The sequence below is a fragment of the Ixodes scapularis genome, unplaced genomic scaffold (assembly GCF_016920785.2).
Source record: "Ixodes scapularis isolate PalLabHiFi unplaced genomic scaffold, ASM1692078v2 PGA_scaffold2__306_contigs__length_199485367, whole genome shotgun sequence".
Classification (NCBI taxonomy): domain Eukaryota; kingdom Metazoa; phylum Arthropoda; class Arachnida; order Ixodida; family Ixodidae; genus Ixodes; species Ixodes scapularis.
In genome coordinates this window covers 91,941,823-91,966,542 of record NW_024609857.1, presented here as the reverse complement: position 1 = coordinate 91,966,542, position 24,720 = coordinate 91,941,823, and the positions used below count along the sequence as shown (strand labels likewise).

The 24,720-nt window shown below is 47.8% G+C and overlaps 1 protein-coding gene across 1 annotated transcript; it reads right to left on the bottom strand.

The window, feature by feature from the left end:
• Positions 1–121: 121 nt before the first annotated feature.
• LOC8033343 (zinc finger C4H2 domain-containing protein) lies at positions 122–24,304 on the bottom strand. Its single transcript, XM_002403710.4, has 5 exons — positions 24,005–24,304; positions 23,738–23,909; positions 7,919–8,091; positions 4,380–4,548; positions 122–1,405 (listed from the first exon to the last, which is right to left on the bottom strand). The coding sequence occupies exons 1-5, from the start codon at positions 24,055–24,057 to the stop codon at positions 1,292–1,294; spliced, it is 681 nt and encodes a 226-aa protein (XP_002403754.1). The 5' UTR covers positions 24,058–24,304; the 3' UTR covers positions 122–1,291.
• Between the last annotated feature and the right edge of the window lie 416 nt (positions 24,305–24,720).

Here is a 24,720-nt window from a genome sequence, read left to right as displayed (position 1 = left end):
CCCGTAAGAAAGCACCGGCCTAACTGTGCAGGGCTGGAATGTACATTGGATGCGGTCATTTCCATGGCAGGAAAATGTATATTGTGGCAACGTGGAACGCTGTGCATGAATCAAACAAGCGTGGTGTAAAGTGGCTTTATTTTCAATTTGGTTCCGGCATCCTACAAGTACAAAGACTGGCAAACCTAGCACGATACATTCCATCAAACACAAGTTTGGCACGTAGTATGATTCATACAGAATGTGTTTCTTGTATGGCAGCTATGGTTACTTTTATGATCACTACAGCTGCATGGAACTCTGGTGACCAAGTTGAGGTGCTAATCTAAATGGTGACAGCTCTTGGCTACAATGGCAGGACAATTACAAACACTAAACTACAAAGGTGTTTAATGGACACATCTAAAAGCAGGCGCCACTGGATAGACGTCGAGCCAGCTACTGCGAGTGCCCACATACTGAATGAACTGGGCATTAGCTTGCAGAAGTTGCAGAGATTCATAACCAGCCTCGATGCTAAACTGCACAATCTTTTCTCACAACTAGACTCTCAGACTTCTACACTTCTATCTAGCAAACACTGCTACATGTGCCACCCACTTTCTTTGGTCTTGTTTATAAATGTGTATAAATTGAAATGTGACTTCACACACCATAGTAGTTACATTACTTCACTATCACAGTAATTAAAATCACTGAACATACCAACAATAAGGTCATTGCAGCAAAAGCTTAACAATAGCATAGTATTGATTTGCTCCTTGAGACTGAAATCAATGCTTTTAAAAGCTTGGCAGCAGGACTGGGTAAATGATGCAACAATAAGTGAAGGTGCTGAGGTAAAACGACAGATGAAAATCCTGCTAATTAATGTTTTTAGGTTTGCACAGTACATGTGGTTGGGGGATTTGGGGCGAAAGCCTTGCTTTCCCCCTAAAAAAGCATTCTCCAAAAATACACTCATACTTGTGAATAATAAGCATGGTTTAAATTTACACTCCAGCCACAAATTTGCCCAACTCAAAAAAGAAGGAAAAAAAAAAAATTAGTCTTACTTGTTTCACAATCTTTCCATGCCTTTTAAAATGCAAGACAAAAATAAGAAAGCTACATACCATGTCTGGCCAGCTTTGCATGCCTTATGCCCACCCCCTTAAATTGTTGTACTGACATTCTTTAAAGATGAAATTTAAGTGAACATATGAGCCACTCAATGTGTTGATGGGGATTTGTTCGATCCGTACCAGTGAAATGAGATGCGAGGGGCTCTCAGGGTCCAGGGATGGTCGACTCAGTCTTCGAGCTTTCGCTTGGGCTTCTTGGGATTCCTGGAGCGACTCTTTGCCTTGCACAAAGGGCAAATGGGTGCATTGCGATGGATTTGCTGGTGGCAGGACAAGCATGCCTGGAACATAACACAAATATTGTCAAAACTGGTGTGCTGTTTCCAAAACATAGACTGTTAATGGCAAAAAGCCTTCAGTCTGAAGGACACTCATCTACCACTAATTTCAGCTTCTGAAACTGATACCCTTGACAATATGGTTGAAAGTATTCGTTTTGCACAGGGGAAAATTGCACTGTAAAGAGGAAAGAAGGTGACATCCCAGTCATCTGAAACTTGATAAACTACACCTCTGTCTTTAACAAGTTTTTTTTTCGGTCGGACATCAATCTGATGCACTCTTTGTTATATTCATTAGCCAAATAATGTGTTATTTCTTGACTATGCCATTCATGGACACATTTCATTGACACAAACGTTTCATCGACACTCGTTACGTGAATTGCAAGCTGTAGGGACATTTCGTCACGCGTCTATCACTGGGGTGCGCGTTAACCCAACACCCGCCTGCGTTCACACTGCTAAAAGGCGACAGTCCGCGGCGGCTCATTACAAAATTGTTAACTCACTTGACCGACCCGTGCACGGCACTTCGCGGTGACAGTCTCATGCAGCTTATTACAAAAAAAAGCTCATGTGAGCTGTTAATGAAACGTCGTTCAATGAATTGATTGCCACCACACCCTGAGGCCGGACTTGCAAATGTGTATACTCTATATCACAAAATGTCCGCAGTGCAGACGAAGCCAGGTGCGTGAGCTGAGCGCAGCTGAATGCATTGTTTCTAAGAGAACTTGCCCACAGAAGGCACTTTTGAGAGCCACGCATTCATGTTTAGCACTGCAGACATTTGTGAGAAAGCACATGCAGCTTCTCCACATGTAGGACACTGAACTTCGAAAGCACAGAGCAGACGGTAGATAAATGACCCCTTGGAATCGGCCCAAGGTGCCTTCGATTTCTGAACTAGAAAGTGCATAATTAAAGCAATTTCGTTGTTCCACTACTGCCACTAGACAAGAAATGTTGAAGCTTTTGCGACAGTCACTAGAGGACTGACTTTTGAAAAGGTTCCATCTGCCTCCTGGCACTCACTAGTGCCACTAAACAAGCCACACCGGATCATAGTGACATTTTAGTCGTCTGGTTGCTTAAAATTGTTTTTGCCAGTTTTCTATGGCTTTGTGCGAAATCACAGGAAACGCTTTTCCATCCTCCAGAAACTTTAGAACAGTACACAACAGAGCGATATCGCCCGAGCTCCCCAACACTATCCAAAGCTCGGGAAGTGGAATTTTCTAATCGTAACCATCACCGATTGTACCCGTTCTGCATATTGTGATAAGGAAAACGGCATTGCCAGCGCGTGGCACAGCGTGCCTGTGAGCCCGATAAACACAACTTGTTTTGGTGCACCCTTCTCCGAATACAAAATATGGACTGGACAACCGTATCCGCTTGTCACTCCAGTGAGCTCATTGAAAAGCTCTCACGTATTGGTGGAGGTGCAGGGCGGTTGAGGACGATTATTCAATGCTTCACCTAACCCGGTTCTCCAAGGTCGTACATTGTGACCCTGAAATGGCGACATTGGCCGAGCCCACTGCATCTACTTCGGCACCTCTGGTAGAGAGATGGAAGGGTCTTCCATCTCTCTACCGATTAGAACCGCAGTCATTTCGACGCCAATATTCTCCGTAACTGGTGCAAGTGCAACACCCCTCCCCACCCCATATGTCGGCTTCTGCCGCCACGGGCATTCCATCCCAACCGCCCCTCCTATACATGCCGTCCCGGCAGGGATCCCGGAGTCTTTTCTGACTTCGGTGACGAAGACGTGGAAGAATGGGTCAACTTCTACATCGGGATGAGCCTTCGCAAGCGCTGGAGATGACCACACAAAATTGGCGAATGTTGTGTACTATCTCACCAACGTCGCGAAAATGTGGTTTTTAAACCATGAAAACAAAATGACGTCTTGGGAAGCATTCTCTGCAAGTCTACACTATGCATTTGAATGGATAGTCTGTTTGAGGTATACAATAGCTGGAGAAGCCTTGCCCAGCATTTCTCTGGGGCACTTTTCAGGTCACGTCTTCGCTACATGTACTCGCAAACAGCGGAGGCTTGTCGCGTCCCGTCAAACCAAAACACTACCGGCACCATGTTGAATGTGCGTCGTCGCAAGATTTTCACCGACCAAACAAATACAACGAAAGCAAACCGGCTCTAGCTTCCAGCATACATCGACGGCCCCTTCTCCCTTCCTTCCCTCCCTCCCTCCTCCCTCCCTCCCCTCCTCCTCCCCTCCTCCTCCTCCTCCTCTCCCCCCCCCCCCCCCGATCCGCGGCCAGAAGTCAAGACGCTGCGTACTCCGCAGCCAAGTCAATCCAAGAGAATCCAAGAATGAGGGGCGGGGCGTACTTCTCCTGTGCGCGGGTCGAAAGAGCGGGAGTTTCAAATGTGGAGGTTATGAATCCGACTAAATTACGTCCTGTGGCGTAAATATTGTTTTATAAAAAATTTGCTTTCGCAGAAAATTTGTTTTATGACATGCTTGTCCCAATTAGGCTGTTTAAAAAATACTTTTTTTTCTTTGGAGTTACCCTAAGATTAACCGGCAATCTGGAAGTCGACCCGTCGACGGCCAAAATGGCCACAATATATGTTGTTGGGGTGACTTCGAAGGATAAAGATGGATTAAGCATTGGTTTTTGTAACCCCTAATACTGCCTCGGTCGTACCTGCCGAGCTCTGTAGTCGACGGGGCCAATCCCCATGCTTGTGCCCCGAACCCCAGAAACGACGCCAATAACTAAGCGTCTGTGTGCAAACGAATGGGGAGAGTAGCGGGCGCTGTTCACAACACGGCGGAACGTGGCCCTACCAGAAGCGAAGAGGTGTGTCGTGAAACCGCCCTATGAGCATAAAATGGCAGCGCCCACAAGACAATAGGGGGACAGAGTGTCGACGCTCCGAGCTTGGCTTCTTCGGAGGCCAAGCTCCGAAGAAGCCAAGCCTCCATGGCCCCTACCTTCATGGGCGGGGGCTGCTGGCGGAAGGCCGAGGGCTGGGGGCGTTCGGCGAGAGCCTTGCTCCTCCCCGGCTGCTGCATCTGCTGCACCGCTGCGGCCAGGGACGGGGGCAGGGCTGCTTCCGCCATGTCGCTCTGGTGCCACTCCGTCTTCTGCTTCTCGAAAAACCTGCACGCGCCCAACGAGAAAAGTCCCCCGGGTACCAAGGGCTTATACTTCATGTCACTAGTTTCATGCAGAACAGAAGAGGGCAATGACAGGTGAGGGGAGAAAGGGCAAGCACTAGGAAGGTGAGGAGGAGACAAACCTCCTCTCCTAACCTCCCTGTGCCCTCCTTTTCTCCACTCGCCCTCCGTGACCCCCTCTCCCGTCCCGCCTTCTCAGTACTCGCCCTTTCTCTTTTCGCCTGGCGTTGCCTTTGCCTGCGCTGCACAGAACTAGTGACACGGAGTATAGGTGGGGACATGCCTCTTTTAGCCGCCTCTCAATGCACCGTGCGAAGCACTTGCTGTTTGTACCAAAAAACTTCCAAATGCAGTTGTCCTCTCGCTGATCAGACGGCAGATAATTAAGCCTACTAGTCTCGCACTCGTCGAATACTTTGTGACGCTACCTGTATGACTCTTTACGATAATGAAGTTTGCCGCTGTCGTGTTGGCAAAGGTAGAGCCTTTACCTTGTGATTGCTCGGGTTTTATTTAGCTGGGTAGCATTGGTAGCTGTGTTCGCCATCGTCACTTGTGGCACACCTAGCAGTTCACTCAAAACATACGCATTACCCACAGCTGCACTCCACTGGTGGATGTGCGTGTAAGACTGCACTGGACATCTCAGTCACAAACCAGACACGCTCAGTTTGTAAGTGTAGATTACCTTGGGGAACAATATTAAGAAAACCTCTCTTACGGTTGGGCTTGGCTAAAACAGCTTACTACGGCTTGCCTTGGCCGATGGAAGGATAGGAGAAAAGCTCCCAGTGAATATACCTTAAAATAAACATTTTTTTTTTTTTTTTTTTTTAACAGAAAGGAATTAAACAGAGACAGCAAAAAGGACAGCACATCTTGCAATGTCTGCTGCCTTTATATGAACGTGCGCTCTGCTACATAAAAGATACATTCCGATCTTGGGATATTCATAAAGCAAAACAAATTCCAACGTTACAAACTGTTGACTGCAGATATTCGAGAAACAACACCATATAAATCAAAAGCGAACTTGACAGCAGTTAAGGCTGGTAGGAAGAACATAAAACGGAACCTCTTGGAAACTTTAGTAGGAAGACTCTGAGGGACAGCTGACTTTTCACTAAAGGAAAGTCTCTTAGCAAAACGTCAGCTGTCACTCAGAAGCTCCAGAGGGTTCATTTTCAAGTATACACACCTATCAAATAAATAGGTTTCTTTAGCTCGAAGCAAGGCTTGGAATCGGCCTTACTAAAAACAATGTAATAAGGTATGGTCCGCACTCAAAAAAATTAGCCCAAACAAGCAATTGCCAGATCAAAAAAGGGCAACATGTGGCGCTGCAGTCATGCAAACACAATGGAAATGAGACTGCTTGGCAGGTGCCATTTTTGTAGCATGGAGGAGGTTGGCAGACAGCAGCCGTTATCAGAGCACGATTTTGGAAAACCACTGCTCTGCCATAGGCTTTAGCTGGCCAAGCATGAGCGTGCATACGGGGTCTCTTTTTGCTTGTTTGCTAAGAGAAGTGATATCCTCGTATTTATTTGCCGCTTTACCGCTATTGGTGGTTCTTAAAGGGGCACCGAGGAGGTTTTTGAGATTTGAGATAAATATGGCAATAACTCACTCTGTTTGCTCTAAGCATCCTAGAATCCGTAATCATGATAATATGCGGTCAATCTCCTTATTAAAAAAGCAATCAAAAATTGCAACACGCCGAGGTCATCTCAGGCAATAGGAGGAGCATGTTTCGAAACCAGGACTACTGTCAGCCAACAGCAAGCAAAGGATCCTCATGTCACCGACTGGTAGACCCGCGGAGTGATATCTCGAATGCGCGCGCCTCGTCGCTTGGACGCCGGGACTTGGGAGAGTTTTTTTAGTCAGTCGTGCTGTCATAGCAGACGAAGTCAATTGTGTACCATCGTAGCCATTGTGTCATGAGCGTGCATACGGGGTCTCTTTTTGCTTGTTTGCTAAGAGAAGTGATATCCTCGTATTTATTTGCCGCTTTACCGCTATTGGTGGTTCTTAAAGGGGCACCGAGGAGGTTTTTGAGATTTGAGATAAATATGGCAATAACTCACTCTGTTTGCTCTAAGCATCCTAGAATCCGTAATCATGATAATATGCGGTCAATCTCCTTATTAAAAAAGCAATCAAAAATTGCAACACGCCGAGGTCATCTCAGGCAATAGGAGGAGCATGCTTTGAAACCAGGACTACTGTCAGCCAACAGCAAGCAAAGGATCCTCACGTCACCGACCGGTAGACCCGCGGAGTGATATCTCGAATGCGCGCGCCTCGTCGCTTGGACGCCGGGACTTGGGAGAGTTTTTTTAGTCAGTCGTGCTGTCATAGCAGACGAAGTCAATTGTGTACCATCGTAGCCATTGTGTCATCGCCCCCCCCCCCCCCCCCCCCACCAAGGCTCTCGCTAACCTGACACTGATGATTCAGCCCAGCGAGCGCACGCTCAAGAGCAGACCAGCAGATGTCTGAACACATTACTCCCGCAAAAAAAGAAAAAAAAAAGAAAGCATAGTGCACTGTTTTTTTTAAACGATTATTGCAGTATTGTTCTCTCTCCACGAAAAATTAACATTTGTCTCATACTCTTATTTGCTCTTATCATCTCCAAAAGCATACACATTCTGTAATAACGGCGTTCACAATCTTCACAAAATGTTGCGTTTTTATTAGTCACATGTCGTCCTGGCTGCCGGAACATGCTCCTCCCATCGCCAGAGATGACCTCGGCATGTTGCTATCCTTGATTGCTTTTTTATTAGGGAAATTGGCCGCGCATCATTGTGATTTAGGAATTTCTAGAATGCTCAGAGCTCACAGAATGAGTTATTGCCATATTTAAGTGATCTCAAAAACCTCCTCAAGGCCCTTTTAAGACAGTGAATTTGCAAGGATCATAAATGAAAGCATCAATGTAGTAAAAAAAAAATTATTTGCAAATGATAACACTCTGTTGAAGCACACCTGGGATAAAAATGTGGGAATGGCTCAATTGCACTTGCTCTCGGTTTATATTTGCAGTAATGAGTGTCGTGTGTGGCAATTTCACCGTTTTAGCCATCGACCACTTGCGTTAACTTCTTTTAGTGCCAACTGCAGTATAAAGAACTTCTGAATTCCTAGCAGTACAGTTTACACAAACCGCTCCCCAACTGTGGAGCACCGTTTTTGTTGGTTACTTCTTCTGGTACCACCACATGGGCCATAAGGGAAGAACCTTGCGATCAGCCTCTCCCAGGCGCATACTTATAATGACACACTGATCACCAAGTGGCTGATCCTTTTGCATCTGGCCCAGTGTGAAAATGGAGGCCACTGACTCTGGCTTGAAGGTCTGGTCCTCCTCGTGCAGTTCTGGCAGCTTCTGAAGACCAATTTCCAGCCGGAGCTTGTCGACGAGATCCTTGAGTGGCTTGTACTCGTGGTGCATCTGCTTGGCACCGTCCAGGTGCTTGTTCCTGTCCTCTTCAGACTGCTTGATGACGGTCTCCATCTGCAGGGGGACAGGGTTGCGGAAGTTCTCAGCGCTTCGTTTCATCTCAAGGTTTTAATATTAAAAAGTCGCAGAACCATTTTTTTTTTTCACCCATTTCAGGTTCTTTCAGATTGTTACGTAGTTGACGCGTGATTCCTAGATGGCGCCAGTATTGGGGGTGTAAAAGGCCGCAGGTCCGCGTCATCTGAGACGCTAAAAAGATCCTCACCGTTTCGTCGTGCAGAGAAATTTTCAACCTTAGGGAGCGGCGTTTTGAACGCTGACTCCCTATTGCATTTACTGTGCACTACGTGTATTCAGATGGAGCGTTTCAAATCACATTTCTGATCGATATGATAAATTCACTTTGCTAGTGTCAATAATATTTTTCTGATTTCAACCAGTTCATACATGACCTCAGCCTATATTCAAAGAGTGCAGTCGGACTTGGCGCCGTAACAACCGTAATGCGCAAAAAAAACAAAATGTATGAGGAAAGAAAAAATTATGAGGTGCCACAATGCTATGGAGTTAATGAATGTATGTAGGATGTTGCTGGACATTTCGACAAGTGAAACATTGTGACATGTTCATATAGGTTTAAAATACTGTAAACAACTTAGTTTTCGCAAGGGCCTAATTCGCAAATCGCCTACAATTCACGAAAAATAGGTCTGGCAAACAATTCCGGTAAAATGTAAAAAATTGGTATCTATATTGAGATCCCACCGCGTGGCGAAAATTAGAACCCGCGGATTATTCCAAAACTTCAACTTCGACCTAAATTGCAAAATATTGCCACGCTCGCCGGCGAGCGACCGCGCGCGTGACCGAGTGGTTAGCGTGCTTGACTGTCGCGCAGAAAGTCTGGGTTCGATTCCAGTCAGTGGAATGATCTTTTATTTGTTCTTTCAACATTGCGTTCTCGTGTGTTCGAGAACATTCTCGTATGATCGAGTTCCGAATGTTCCAGTCGCCGAACAATCTGGGCCGATTGTTCCAGAACCCAACGCGCGTACATAAGGGACTCCGCCTCCTGATCTGCAGCCAGTTTCGCCCCAGCGCTCGACTCTGCTGTCTCGCCGACCTCGACGCTCGCGACGCTTTGTTATTATTTTCTATTCTCCTTTTTGTTTTCGGCACAAGTTCGCCACATTAAACGTTTATTTCTTCCTGTTTATTTGTTGTCATTCTGGTCACCACCCGTGACATTTTGGTGGAGGTGCGGGGTACCGCATGCCCGTGCAGCGTTCCCCTCCAAGGGCCCGCACTCCAAGTCCGGTTCCTAGCTCGGTGAGAAGACCACTCACCGCGGAAGCTGAAACTCGGACCAGCCGCCGCACCAAGGAAGAGGATCCTGACTACGGTTTACTGCTGGACACGCCCAAGCCGGAGACGACGACGATGGCCAACCAGTCGCAGAACCCCGCCGCTCCTGCCGTCGTCTACCTACCCGTCGCTCCTCGGACACCGGCTCCCTTCCACGGCGAAAGCCACGAAGACATCGACGACTGGGTCCAACAGTACGAACGAGTGGCCCGTCATAACGGGTGGACACCAGAACAGTGTCTACAGAATGCTTACTTCGCCTTGGAAGCAACCGCTCGGAACTGGTTCGAGAACCACGAAGCATCGATCACCTCCTGGGAGCAACTCAAAGCTGAGTTGCGAAGAACGTTCACGAACCAACAACGAAGAGAACGCGCGGAAGAGCTTCTTCAAGCGAGAATCCAAGGCCCTAACGAGAGCATCGTCAGCTTCGTGGAGGATGTCCTGCGACTCAGCAACCGCGCCGATCCTCAAGCCTCCGAAGCGAAGAAGCTGAGAATCCTGATGCGAGGCGTCAAAGAAAACATCTTCGGAGGCCTTGTGCGAGCCCCGCCTACCACAGTCGAAGGATTCATCACGGAGGCAACAAACATTGAACGTGCCCTTCAAGCACGGGCCTCCCATTACCAGCGACTTCCCGGCGTCGCGGCCCTCCCGACTTCCAGCTGCAACAGCCCGGACCTCCGCGAGATTATCCGGGACGTCGTGCGGGAGGAGATCAAGAAACTTCTACCTGCCGCCGCAAGCCCAGCTTCGCCCTCAATCGCCGAGATTGTCAGGGAAGAAGTCCAGCAAGCGCTGCAGCCTGAGGTTCCCGTCAGTACCGCTCCGGAACCACCGACATTGAGTTACGCCGCAGTGGCCCGACGGCCACCGCCTCCTCGTCGCACCTATGTCGCGCCGCCCCGACGTCAGTCTCCTGCGCCGCAGCACGACCGACGCCACGACGACCAGGTCCAGTACGCCTGCCCGGAGCCTCGCGCACCCCGCAAGACCGACGTGTGGCGAACGCCCGACCGACGCCCTTTGTGCTTCCATTGCGGGGAAGCGGACCACATCTTCCGCCGATGCCCATACCGACGACTCGGGCTACGCGGGTTCCACCCGAACGACCCGCGCCCCCGTCATGGTGAACGCCCTACTGAGATCGACGAGTACCTGCGAAGACCTCAGTCCCCCGAGCCTGCGTCCCAACGCGAGTTCCGGTCGCCGTCACCGCGACGTCCAGCTTCGCCGATGCACCGACCACGACGTGAAAGCCTGTCCCCCCTCGCTCCTCGCCGGGGAAACTAGGCGTGGCAACCCCTGGAGGTGGAGTTGCCGAAGACGACCGACGCCAAGATCCTCCACGAACGTCGGGGGGCCCCCACTCGAACGCTACCAGAGACCAAAACGACGCCGCTGCAGTGGTGTCCAATAACCTAAACGTCGTCATCGACGGCCACGACGCATCTGCACTCGTGGACACCGGAGCAGACTACTCAGTCTTGAGTGGAAGGCTCTCCCGCCGCCTTCGAAAAGTCATGACGCCGTGGGATGGACCTCAAATACGAACCGCCGGAGGGCACCTCATCACACCCATCGGGAGATGCACTGCTCGCGTCGAGATCCGCGGTGAGACGTGCCCTGTGAAGTTCGTCGTTCTACAAGACTGTTCCAGAGACGTTATTCTCAGCATGGACTTTCTGTGTGAATACGGCGCCGTCATCGACCTTGGTGAGAACAGATTGACGCTGCGCAAGCCTGTTCCGTCTTCAGAGAAACCTCAAACAGCGTCAGCCACCGTCCGAGTCGCTGCCGACCACGTGAACCTGCCGCCGCGATCAAGTGTTGTCGTACCCGTTGTGGCTGATGCAGCTACCTGCGGCGAAGTTGTTCTTGAAGGCAACCTTCAATTACTCCTAGAAAGAGGAATAGGCGTCGCAAGAGGAGTGGCTGAACTTCAGGATGGGCGCACCGTGGTCTTCGTGACAAACTTTCGACAAGAAGCGCAACACCTCACGAAAGGTTCCACTGTAGGCCACGTCGAGGAAATTCGGAACTCCGCCGAAATCGCCGCGATTGCTGATGAATCATTCCCACCTCAGCAACACGATACGGCACCAGCGCAGCTCGACATTGACCCCAAGCTTCCAGGCCCGAAACAACGGCAGCTAAGGGAACTTCTCGCCGAATACAGTGACTGCTTCGCGACGTCGTCGAGGGTGCGCCAAACCGCCATTGCGAAACACCGCATCGTTACTGAGGAGGACGCGCGCCCTGTGCATCGATCGCCGTACAGAGTCTCCGTTAAAGAAAGGGAGGTGATCCAGGAGCAAGTGCAAGAGATGCTGAACGACGACATAATCCAACCTTCAAGCAGTCCGTGGGCCTCTCCAGTTGTACTGGTTAAGAAGAAGGACGGAACGCTTAGGTTCTGCGTGGACTACCGGCAGCTGAACGCAGTGACGAAGAAAGACGTCTATCCACTTCCCCGCATCGACAACACGTTAGACCGGCTGCGCCACTCCCGATACTTTTCATCCATGGACCTGAAGAGCGGCTACTGGCAGATCGAAGTCGACGAACGGGACCGAGAGAAGACAGCTTTCGTCACGCCAGATGGGCTGTACGAGTTCAAAGTGATGCCCTTCGGACTGTGCACGGCTCCAGCAACTTTCCAGCGTGTCATGGACACCGTACTGGCAGGACTGAAGTGGCAGAGCTGTCTCGTCTACCTCGATGACGTCGTAGTGTTTTCCAGCGACTTCGACGAGCACTTGCGACGACTCCGAGCAGTTCTCCAAGCCATACGGACCGCCGGACTCACCCTGAAGCCGTCAAAGTGTCGGTTCGCCTATGACGAACTGAAGTTCCTAGGTCACGTGGTTAGTAACGAAGGCGTTCGCCCCGATCCAGAGAAGACTCGCGCCGTCGCAGCATTTCCAGCACCGACAGACAAGAAGGCCGTGCGAAGGTTTCTTGGACTATGTGCCTACTATCGGCGCTTCATCCGGGATTTTGCAAGGATTTCCGCACCACTCACAAACCTCACAAAGGACGCCGAGAAGTTCGAATGGGCCGAGAAGCAGCAGCAGGCATTCGACGAGCTGAAGCGACGACTGCAGACTCCTCCTGTTCTAGGACATTTCGATCAAGATGCGGAAACCGAAATTCACACGGACGCAAGTAACGCTGGACTTGGCGCGGTACTGGTTCAAGTGCAAGACGGCACCGAGCGAGTTATCGCCTACGCAAGTCGAACACTGTCCAAGGCGGAGAAAAATTACTCCACGACTGAGAAAGAATGCCTCGCTGTCGTCTGGGCAATCACGAAGTTTCGTCCGTATTTGTACGGGAGCCCGTTCCGTGTAGTCACGGACCACCACTCGCTCTGCTGGCTTGCGAACCTCAAGGACCCGTCAGGACGCCTCGCTCGATGGAGTCTACGACTACAAGAGTTCAACATGACTGTGGTCTACAAGTCAGGCCGCAAGCACAGCGACGCCGACTCCCTGTCCAGAGCCCCCGTCGAAACACCTTCCGCCAGTAGCAACGACGATGACGACGAGTGCTTCCTAGGTGCAGTAAACACCGACGACATGGCACGACGTCAAAGAGACGATCCTGAGTTGCGCGCGCTAATCGAGCACCTCGAAGGACGAGGGGGTAGTGTCCCCCGTGTCTTCTCGAGAGCCCTGCCGACTTTCGTCCTCCGACAAGGTGTACTTTACAAGGAGAACTTCGGAGACAACAGCACACCATGGCTGCTGGTAATCCCTACCGACCTTAGAGCGGAGATCTTCCAAGCCTGCCACGACGACCCGACGTCCGGACACCTTGGTTACAGCCGTACGCTGGCCCGGATCCGTGAAAGGTATTACTGGCCCAAGCTGCCGAAGACCGTTCACTTCTACACACGGTCCTGCCACGAGTGCCAGCGACGCAAGAAACCGCCGACGAAGCCGGCAGGTCTCCTGCATCCGATCGCTCCCCCGACCGTACCATTCCAGCAGATCGGAATGGATCTACTTGGTCCTTTCCCACCATCGACGCAAGGAAACAGATGGATCATTGTCGCCACAGATTATCTCACACGGTACGCCGAAACGAAAGCCCTTCCTGTAGGGACTGCTGTGGAAGTCGCCAAGTTCTTTATCGAGTCCATCGTCCTCCGGCACGGCGCTCCCGAAGTTTTGATCTCAGACCGTGGATCATCGTTCATGGCCCAGCTGACGCAAGAAATCCTTCGTCTCAGCCACACCAGCCATCGGCGCACAACGGCGTACCACCCGCAGACCAACGGGCTGACGGAGAGACTCAACAAGACTATCACCGACATGATCTCCATGTATGTCGACGTAGAGCACAAGACATGGGATGAGGTGTTGCCGTACGTCACGTTTGCCTACAACACGGCCGTGCAAGAGACCACCGGGGTGACACCCTTCCAACTGGTTCATGGTCGCAAAGTAACGACAATGCTGGACGCGATGTTACCCCACGAACCGGCTGTCAACGGAAGCGACGACGCCCAGGTGGTTGCCCAACGAGCAGAAGAAGTCCGCCAGCTCGCCAGACACCGTATTCAAGCCCAACAACGTGTCGACACTGGCCGCTACAACCTCCGTCGTCGGGACGTCCACTTCCAGCCCGGAGACAGGGTGTGGGTGTGGACACCGATACGTCGCCGTGGTCTCAGTGAGAAACTCCTAAAGCGCTACTTCGGACCCTACAAAGTACTTCGTCGACTCGGGGATCTGAACTACGAGGTGATGCCCGACGGAACACGGACTTCATCACGCCGCGCTCCACGACCGGAAGTCGTCCACGTCGTGCGCCTCAAGCCGTACTACGCGCGATAAGACTGCGAACTGTGATCTTGTGCACCGCTTGATAGGATTGTGTTTGGCGAGCCTCCGTATGTTCCCATTTTTTTTTTTGTTTGTTTCGCTCTGTTTTGTTGCCTTTTACGTGGCATCGAGACAATGCCTTTTTAAAGGGGGGAGTAATGCCACGCTCGCCGGCGAGCGACCGCGCGCGTGACCGAGTGGTTAGCGTGCTTGACTGTCGCGCAGAAAGTCTGGGTTCGATTCCAGTCAGTGGAATGATCTTTTATTTGTTCTTTCAACATTGCGTTCTCGTGTGTTCGAGAACATTCTCGTATGATCGAGTTCCGAATGTTCCAGTCGCCGAACAATCTGGGCCGATTGTTCCAGAACCCAACGCGCGTACATAAGGGACTCCGCCTCCTGATCTGCAGCCAGTTTCGCCCCAGCGCTCGACTCTGCTGTCTCGCCGACCTCGACGCTCGCGACGCTTTGTTATTATTTTCTATTCTCCTTTTTGTTTTCGGCACAAGTTTGCCACATTAAACGTTTATTTCTTCCTGTTTATTTATTGTCATTCTGGTCACCACCCGTGACAATATTGAGCCTGCAAAAAATAAGTCTTTTAGAGTAATACTGTAAACGACTTAATTCTTGCAAAGACCTAATTTTTGCAAATTGCCTACAATTTGCGAAAAATAGCTTTCGCAAACAATTCCGGTAAAATGTAAACTATATTGAGATCCCACCACGTCCCGAAAATTAGAACCCGTGAATTATTCCAAAACTTCAGCTTCGATTTAAATCGCGAAATACTGAGCCCGCGAAAAATAAGTCGTTTACAGTATATATTAATAGACAAGGCTCTTAAACCAATTGAAGACCAATTGAAGAGGTTGCTGCAAAGCTGCGGACACTCCCGCCTTGTTTGTGGTTATTTCGACGAGCTCGGTGGTCCTACTAAAGCCAGATGGGAGAGAAAGTAGCACTCTGCGTTGACAGCTCTTATCAGCATCACGATGGTCTATTTCGAACTAGACACAGTAACCAAAGTCACATTTTTCTCTAACAACATGGCAGCATTCCAAATACATAACAGCTGGAAATCTTTGAAGGGGTGCTAAATCCACAGAGCAACTCTATTTATATAAAGGCATCATTTTTGGGACGCACCGCAATATCCTGAGTCATCACCTACCCAACATTTTGGGTTTCTGCTCTGAGCTAACGTTCAAAATCGAGAGTGCAATCGTACTTGTCGCCATAACAACCGTAATGTGCAGAAAGAATAATGGACGAGGAAAGGATAAAAGACAAGGTGCCACAATGTTATAAAAGCAACGAATGCACAAATGGTATGATTGGAAATTTTTGCTCTGCCGCAAGAGAGCGGACGCTTCTCCTTTATTGCAGCTATTGGACGAGCTCGGTGGTCCTACGAGGCCAGAGAGGAGAGAAAGGTAGAATTTTGAAACGGCTCCTACGAGCATCATAATGGTCTAACTGGACACGAAACGAAATTCGAGGGGTGCGACGCAAAAGCGAGCGACGTGTCACAGGAATGCGGGTGATGTGGCTCAGAAAACACTCTTGATCGCAAAGACAACAAACAGCCCTCTTTCTCGAAGCACAATTGCTTTTACCGTTTTTGTTATCAATTTTTCTGTCCACCGTGATATCCCATAGACACAAAAAAAAAGAAAAGAAGAAATCAGTATTCATAAAAAGACAACGCACTCACTGAGAGGCGAATCCAAATTTTTCTGATATACCGAAATGGACGTCTCTAATTGGAATGAAACGAATGTCCACAAACGTCAGTAGAACGTGGAAATAGAGTCCATAAGTGCGTTTCTGCTCTGTAGTTTGTTTGCTATCTATTAGTCCTCCCTGTGCTTTGAGCCTGAGTGGGATAGATTTCTTTGACCTCTAAATTGTGAGTTGGTAGGTGTCCAGAACGAACCCAACCAACCTGACACAACCACTAGAGCAATAATTTAGGGGGAATTTTTTTTTTTGTGCCTATTTTTTTATATATGCGTGCAGGTCCTATTCTCGACTCCAACTGTCTATAGGTGGCGCAACTCGTTTTTCAAAATGGCGGCTATAGTGAGGGTCGGAGATGCGTGCAGCTGGTATTCCAGTTGCTGAGCCTGTCTGGTGTGCTGGCTTCACTGAGCAACACAAATTATCCCCGCTTATACGAGGATGCCAGGGTGTTAGGCCCACAGGTAACCTCTTTATCCTGTAAACAAAAACGGTGTTTTGCGTAATACTTACGCCAGGAGGCTCGTTTTAATTCAGGAACAAAATTTAAACTAACTTAACTAACTTCTACTTTTCATGGAATTTCACGATATAGGTAGGTGTTAATTTCGTTCATTGTTTTTCCAATTCAATATGTGTCTCACAGCATAATTATTAAGCTAAAGAAATGGTTCGCGGACATTTTATTTTGTGACATATACCTATCCGATTCAGACACTTCAAAATATTTTGCAGAGTTCAGTGACCTTTTAAAGATTGGGTCTTTCATACACCTCAGAAGTATCAAAATGTTTTATTTGTTGAAAAATTCAGTGCTGATATTTCTGTGCTCTTGCTGATTTTTCTCACTCAGATAAATGTCATGTAAAATAATGAACTGCGGGCCCTTTAATGGGTTTTTGAACATTCGGATGATTAATTGCTTTAGCATTTATTTTAAGCACAAGAATAACAAAATCAATCCAAATTATGCAAAATATCGCCACAGATGATGCATTCTGAATAAGTTCACAAAACATATAAATTAAGAATTGCTATTCTCACAACCAAAACCGCCCAAACGGAATCCGAGTTAGACAACAAAGGTTTGTTTTTTAAGACATGCGTGACGCATGGGACTTCATATTAATGCAGTGTTTAAGTCTAACTTGATAATGATATCAAAGTTTTTCATATGCTAAAAAAAAACAGTGAAACCTTTCTTTAAAGGCTATTATGGTTAAATGGCACATTATTGTGATTGTCGTGTGGCTTACTATCTAATTTTAATGTGCAAACAACTATGGCAATCCAAAGTTTGAAAATTATCTCCACTGGTACCAATTGCAGCATTTTTAATTAACAAGATAAAAATAAAAATAGTCTAAAATAAATGAAAATATTCTAGCTAGTCTGAGAAATCCAGGTAAAATGGCAATAATTGTGAGTAAAGCATACGGTGCTATCAAATTCGCGATTTTCGACAATCGGCAGAACTTCAAAGTTCACGCCAATCCTTCCCGACCAAACGCCCAGAAAAACCAAAGAGGAATTTCGTTTATTTTTTTAATTACGAAACTTCTCATATCATTTATTTTCTTTAATTTTTACGCACCATCATTTTGCCAAGCTCATCTTTCCAATTCGAGGGAACGCCTACCACTTGCACGTCTGCTCACTGCAGCATGTCTCGTTGGCGTTGGAAAACCGGTGAAACAGAAGCGAGTTTTAGTATTGCGCATATGAGCAAGCGCAAGCACTGCGTCTTTGCGTTAATGTTGCGTGTTTCACACTGCCCATGAGCAGAGCCCAAGATTGCGGTCTTTGATTGGCGCATGACAACGGCGCGCATATGCAGCGGGGAGCACGCAACTCCTGCACTAACGCACGGCACTTGCTTTTATATTCAATACTAAAACCCTTTAGATAGTAAGGCACAATCAAATACCAGCTGCATCGCTACATTGGGACGGTGGAGTGTTGTTTGCATTCAGAAATGACATTTCCTCCAGCCATAATCGCGAGCAGTTTCGTTGTACCCGCTGAGCAGGAGAACCGGGGGACCCTCACTAGAGCGCTTCCAGTTTCCGCCGTGAGAGGGCGAGCAATGACCTAGAGACTTGAATACAATGGACGGTGGTCTTGAGTTCACATATTTTGTAAGTTTACTGTTCGGGCTGTGAACTCTATGTTGTAAAAGACAGCTTCGCCGTGTTTCGTTCTCCAAGTGACATATGCTATTCGAAGTTCGCACCCCAAAACTGATTCTCAGTTGCATTTTTGCTTTGGCCTTGAGAGAGCGTCATCTGCAGGTTTCCCTTTTCCCTTATGGAAACCACAGCCGAGAGAAAAAGAAAAGCCCGCCTGAGATACACAAAAGAAGGACTCGGTAAGAGGGGAGAGCTTCCATCTTCTCTCTATCCGCTCAGGTTAGGTATGTGCCGAAATTTCTCTTCCCTCATTGTTCCCTATCTGATCTATCACCTCCAAAAGTTGTAAGCTGTGACAGGTTAGCGAAGGGAAGTTTTAGTTAGGGACGCCTCACTGACGGATCAAGGTGTTCGGTGCAGCCTTCGGAAGTAGCCAGCGAAAGTGGCTTTGTGGATCATCGTCACGAGACGTTCAACCAAAATACTGGTGTTTAAAAAATAAACACCGAAAAACACCGACCGATTTTTTCTCCAAAAATAAACACCAGGAAAAACATACCCTAATCATTACCCACGCAACCTTTTTGGGCACTATAGAATTTCCAGAAGAACAGCAAGTTATCACCCTGCCGTAGAAATACCCTGACTATGGAGCTCGCAACTCATTTTTCCCCACGTCAGATTCTGGTGACCACGAACCCAACGGAGGTCAGAGGACGTCCGTGAAAAATAGAAAGGAGGCAAAGAAGGAGCTACTTTGTGCACATGTGTTTTCCGATATCTGCAACCCCAAGGCCGAAGGACATACCGGTTCTCCTTCACCACGGAGCCTGGACGCTAAGTCTTGCGCGGTTACCACTTCAACACTGCCGTCATTGCTTCCAGACACAGAATCATGTGGGCCACCACAAGAGCGCTCAGAATCATCAACCTCATCAGCTGTGACTTTCACAGGGACACGCTCACAAATAAAAATTTTCCAGTGCTTTCGCTTGCCATACGAAGGCTTGTTGCGACCCATAGCTTCAAGGCTGGTGGAAACACGAAACACGCAGACCTATACAGAAGCGACAAATCCGAGGGAAAGCAGTGCTCAACTGACGGACGGACAGGCAGACTGTAAGCGAATGAAAGCGCGGAGGAACACCGATAACTACTTCATGTCTTTAAACCGACGGATCGGGATGAAGGGACAGCGAGCGTGATCTCGCAAAATAAAAAAACATCTAAAAAATAAAGAAAAAAAAGCACCAACGCCTTGCTTCAAGTAATGGATAAACTTACATCAAAATTGTTTTATATCAATCGGTTCTGCATTAAATTTTGAAGGGATTAATTGAAAGATTTGACATACTTTTTATTCGGTAGATTTTGTAAAGGATGTTGACTATTTTCACGATTTTTTTTTTAATATAATTAAACCTGTGGTTAGAAATTTGTCATGGTTAAGCCCTCGATACGCTGTCAATGTCTTGAGAAAAGAATACAGAAAGATACATAGAATGTCTATCACGTGAGAATGTTTTTAAAACGGTGAAAAACTGCTTGGAGGTGCACTCCCTCTTAACAGCGTTGCATAGACATTTGGGCTCTGCCAACCTTATAAAATGAAAAAAGTCTATTTTGAAGTGATGACAAGTTCAGCTCCCATGTTGTTCCTTTTGTTAGAATCTGGTTTCAGGTGAAGAGACCCACCAAATGGTGACAGTCTAACTAAACATGTTAACCCAGAGACACAAAGAAATATAGATTGAGATTGCACACACATCTGATCCTTTAGGACACAGGTGAACAAAGCTTCAATCCTTATGAGTCCTGTAACTGCTTCTAAAAACTTCCAAGGACTGTACAATACGTTTTTCGGTTCTTTTGACATAATCTCAGCATACCTTAGGGAAATGGAAATTCAAGAGGAGATCCAATCCTCAGCAAACGTGCCTCCTGGAAGCAGTGTAAAGACCCCAAGCTGCATTCATACATCACTCGTCATGGAGTTAGAGGTCTGCACGGGCCGATATTTAGAAGCCCAGCCCGGCCCGTTTTGACGGCAATTTTCACAAGCACGCTGAGGCCCGCTCTATTTTCACCCAATATGAATAGCTCATAAATTGCGAGGCAGTTTGCTTGCCACTGCCAGACATGTTGACTATGGTACCCGCCAATACAGTAGGCATCCTTTCTCCTTTTTTTTTTGGGCTGCTTTTATTAGTCAGACCACACTGTAAGCACAGGCAGCTCACTAAAAAAAAAAAGAAATCGCCCCCATCATTTTTTGTTTTTTGCGACCAAACCCGCATGGGAAAAATAAAAATGGCAAACGACAGTAAACAAAACCATGTGACAAGGTTGAAAAGGAAGGAAAACGTTGAGATGGATTCAGACAAAATACCGGCAAAGTTCTAAATTGCCCACTCCTGCTGTGCACAACTGAAAAAAAAAAAAAAAAATATTGCTATCTTTTGCGGTTGTCTGTGAGAAATTGTTTAGAAAACGCACCCTATAGGAACCTCTTCACTCATAATGTGGATGCAGGCACTCGTACGTACAGATGGTCTATGCCTGCGAGGGTGCGCACTGTGTAGGCGCAAATGTGTGCGTGTGGAAGGGGAGAAGCGACTGTACTATGGTGGCGGCACCACCAGCGACGAAAATGAACGCCACCAACTGGTGCTCTGGAAGAGCATTCGGTTCACACAAACTGAACCGTACAAACACAGATACACACACACACATGTTTTCAACATTTGGATCTCCCCAACTGTAGTCACCCCCCCCAAACACACTTCCAACAAAACACTGCTGCTCAGAAAAAAAAGTAACGGCCGTCTTGACTTGCTTGGTGGACTTGAATGCAAGTCCCGTGCCCAACCCGGGCTCTAAATGAATGTGGCCGTGAAGGCCGAGCCCAACACGCGGGCCAGGCCAGCCCGTGCAGACCTATACTTGGAGTCACCAGCTAGTGAGCACACTTACGCTGCATGTAGGCAAAATGATATGCTGCATTTAGGCGAAATGATAGAGACACATTGTTGTGTTATGTTCTCTCAGCGAGCACACCTAATACTTACTACCTCACACTCGAAATGCTTCCTTTGCACAAACTTGGCCTCTCTCCAGGGCTCTAAAGATAGTAACTTGCATTAGTGTAGAGTATACTTTGAACTCCAAATTTTTTCTAACAGCCCAGCAGCAATGGAGGCAGTTAAAGCGACCAGTGTGTGTACCACCAGTCACGGCTTGTGGTTTGGGCGCCGTGGGACCCGGGAAGGCAGGGAGCCAGCCTTTTGGGGGGAAAGCGTTTTATTCCGGTTCGAAGTCGTGCTTGCACCAGCTCCAGCGCACCGCGTTCCTTTTCTCTCCTCGCGCACCGTCTCCAGCCTCGGTCCTTTCGTCGTCACTTCGTCTTTTTCTCGTCGCACCAATCAGCGCACACCACGGGTAACAAAAATATAACAATCACAAAGCACGATAACCCGTCGGCGACGGCGTGCATGCCACATGCATGACACGCCCCCCCCCCCCCTTTTTTTTTTTCTTTTCCAATAAAAAAATCACAATTTGTGTATTCCTTTACAATCGTAACATTTAGAACAAAAGAAAACGAACTGCGCGCACATTCCCATCCATTCGGCGTGAATGATCACTAGAAAGACTGACAAACTTCTTGAGAACATCTAAAGTACATTAACCACAAACAAAACTCCACCCGGCTACAGCCTTGACAACGCATCAGCAGGGACATTTCTCGTCCCTTTTACGTACTGGACATTCAGGTTAAATTTTTGCAACGCTAGCACCCAACGAGTCAGCCTCGCACTATTTGGTGCTGCTGACGCCAAATACTGCAAAGGGTTATGGTCGGTGCGAATTTCGACCTCCGCCCCAAATAGCCACGTTTCCAACTGACCCAAGGCCCACACAATCGCGTAAGCTTCGCGTTCGATTACAGCCCACCTGGTTTGGGGATCAGTTAGTTTTTTACTGAGAAACGCCACCGGGTACTCTTTCCCATCACCTGCCCTTTGGGCAAGACATGCCTCTATAGCTCTATCCAATGCGTCGGTGGACAGAACAAAAGGCTGGCTGGCATCTGGCGCTCTCATGACTGGGACTTCCATCAGGAGACACTTTGCCTTTTGAAACGCTTGTTCCTCCTCTTCACCCCACTCTAACACGTTCGGAGTCCTGTCTCCAGTTCGCGCGGTCAACGGCAACACCACTTCAGCATAGTTCGCAATGTAGTCTCTATAGTAGTTCCTTAGCCCTAAAAAGCTCTTCAGTTCTTTCTTCGTCTTTGGCCTCTCCATAATCTGAATCGCCTTGATACGAACGGGGTCAGGAGCATGCCTCCCAGAGCCGATCTGGTGGCCGAGGTACATGACCATTCCCTGGGCAAACCTGCATTTGGACAGCTTCACCGCAATCCCCACGCGACTTAAGGTTTCGAGAACGCTTTTTACATGCAAAAGGTGGTCTTCCCACTTAGAAGAATATATTGCAATGTCATCGATATATGCGCCTGCATATTCTCTGTGTGGTCGCAACACTTCATTCATCACGCGCTGAAAAGTTGCCGCTGAATTTTTCAACCCATAGGGCATAACTTTCCATGCGTACTGCCCACGATTGGTTACGAATGCTGTGAACTTCTGAGACCGTTCTTCGACTGGTATTTGCCAATACCCACGGGTTAGGTCCAGTACTGTTATGTACGACGCCTTCGCGACCATCCAGATCATTTCGGTAGCATTATTCATTGGAAAGGCATCGACTTCAGTGATCGCGTTTAATTGCCTATAATCGATGCACAATCTCACACTCCCATCCTTCTTCGCTACACACACTACCGGATGAGCAAACTCTGATTCAACTGGATAGATCATACTCCATTCTAGAAGCTGTTCTATCTGCCTTTCAACCTCAGCTCTCATTTTTATCGGCACTCTACAAGCACATCTCTTCTTTTGTTGCGAACCTTCAACAAGTCTTATCTTGTGCAGTCCTTTTGCACACTTTCCTGGGTGCTTAGAAAAGACATGTACGAACTGCTGTACCATGCTGTACATGTCTTTTCATTATATGACCATATGGCATAAAAACCGTGCCTTTGTAGTGCCGCAGACTAAGCTATCATGGGTGCAATTCTAACACTTGCCAGTTTCTATGTGGATAGACATTGCAGTGGCGTGCATTTGTGTAATCCCTATGTATATGGTGCACATTAAGAAATCTAAGTGAGTAGTCATACTCTACCAGACAAGTTGTACCCTCTTAGGCAGAGTGTAGCAGATGCAAGTTGCTGTATTCACGATCAGATCCACTTTGTGCAGTACAAAGATCCATACAAAAGTTTTTATCTTTTGATGCTGAGCATATGCTAACAATGAGCTTCCAAAACGCTTTTTCTATACTTACCTTTCATCCAATTATGCTTGTCATCTCTAGCAAAACATAGGTAGAAGCTCACTGTTAGCGCGTTTAGCAGAAACGAGTGCACTTCATATGGACGGATCGCTTGAAAGCAAGTAGCACTCAAGATCGTCCGACGGACCTTCAGGTTTGTGGTACGGCCAATTCATGTAAACGCCCGAAGCCACGTGCGAATACACATTGGGATAGTTTTTCGCTTACCACATTAATGTCGGCATGGATCTGCCGCAGTTCCTCGACGTGGGCCATCTTTTCCTGAAGCAGTAGCTCCATTTCGTGGCGATACTCTTGAAGACATCGCTCCTCGTTCTCTGTGGACTCGATTTCGTGCCTGAGCCGCGACTTGAGCTTTTCCATCTGAACCGTACGTGCTCTGGAATTTTAGAATACAAACAAAAAATCGCATTTTTTCCCGCATTATCCCAGCTTTCTTGTGGCTTGAGCGTAGCAGAATCAAAATGACAGTACCTGATTTCTTTCAAGCACTCTAACTTGCCCATGATTGCGGCTTCATCAGTCATGGCCTTTCGGGTGCTTGATTATGAAGAGTGCAAAACAGATGAATGCGAGATTTTTGTGAACTACAACTGAAAAGAGCACCATAAACGAGCAAATACACTAACAACGCGGTGATTATTTACCGCACTTGCTTGGCCTGATCATGAACGCTTCGCGTTCGGTCAGCCACGAGCACAGTGTTTGGAGCGGTTTGGAGCTTCACGCTTCACGGCTTTGGCGGCTTTGGCTGACTTCGTTTACTTCGCCTTCAAAAGCGCAAAAAAGGTCGAAAAAGATGATGATGATAATAATGATCACGTTGCTTTCAGATATTTCTTGTGCTCAACATCTCAAACAGTAAATTACATCATTTATTTCTCTCTTGAGATTATAAAAGTGGCCAACTGGCGTAACATATTACCAATATTACTCCAAGCCAAAAGTAATGTAATGCATCTGCGCAGGGGGGGGAAGGAGGGAAAGGGAACGCGGCGCAAAGCGGAGGCTGCCATATTAAAACCGCTTACGTTGCCAGCATAGGTTTCGCAGTGGAGAAGTTGCTGCCATATACGGCGGACGAAGTTTTACTTTCTTTTTTGTTTTGGAAAGAATGTATTGTTGTGTTATATAAGTCCTCCTGCATACTAACAACGAAGTTTAATTATATTTGTCTTGTTTACTCGGCT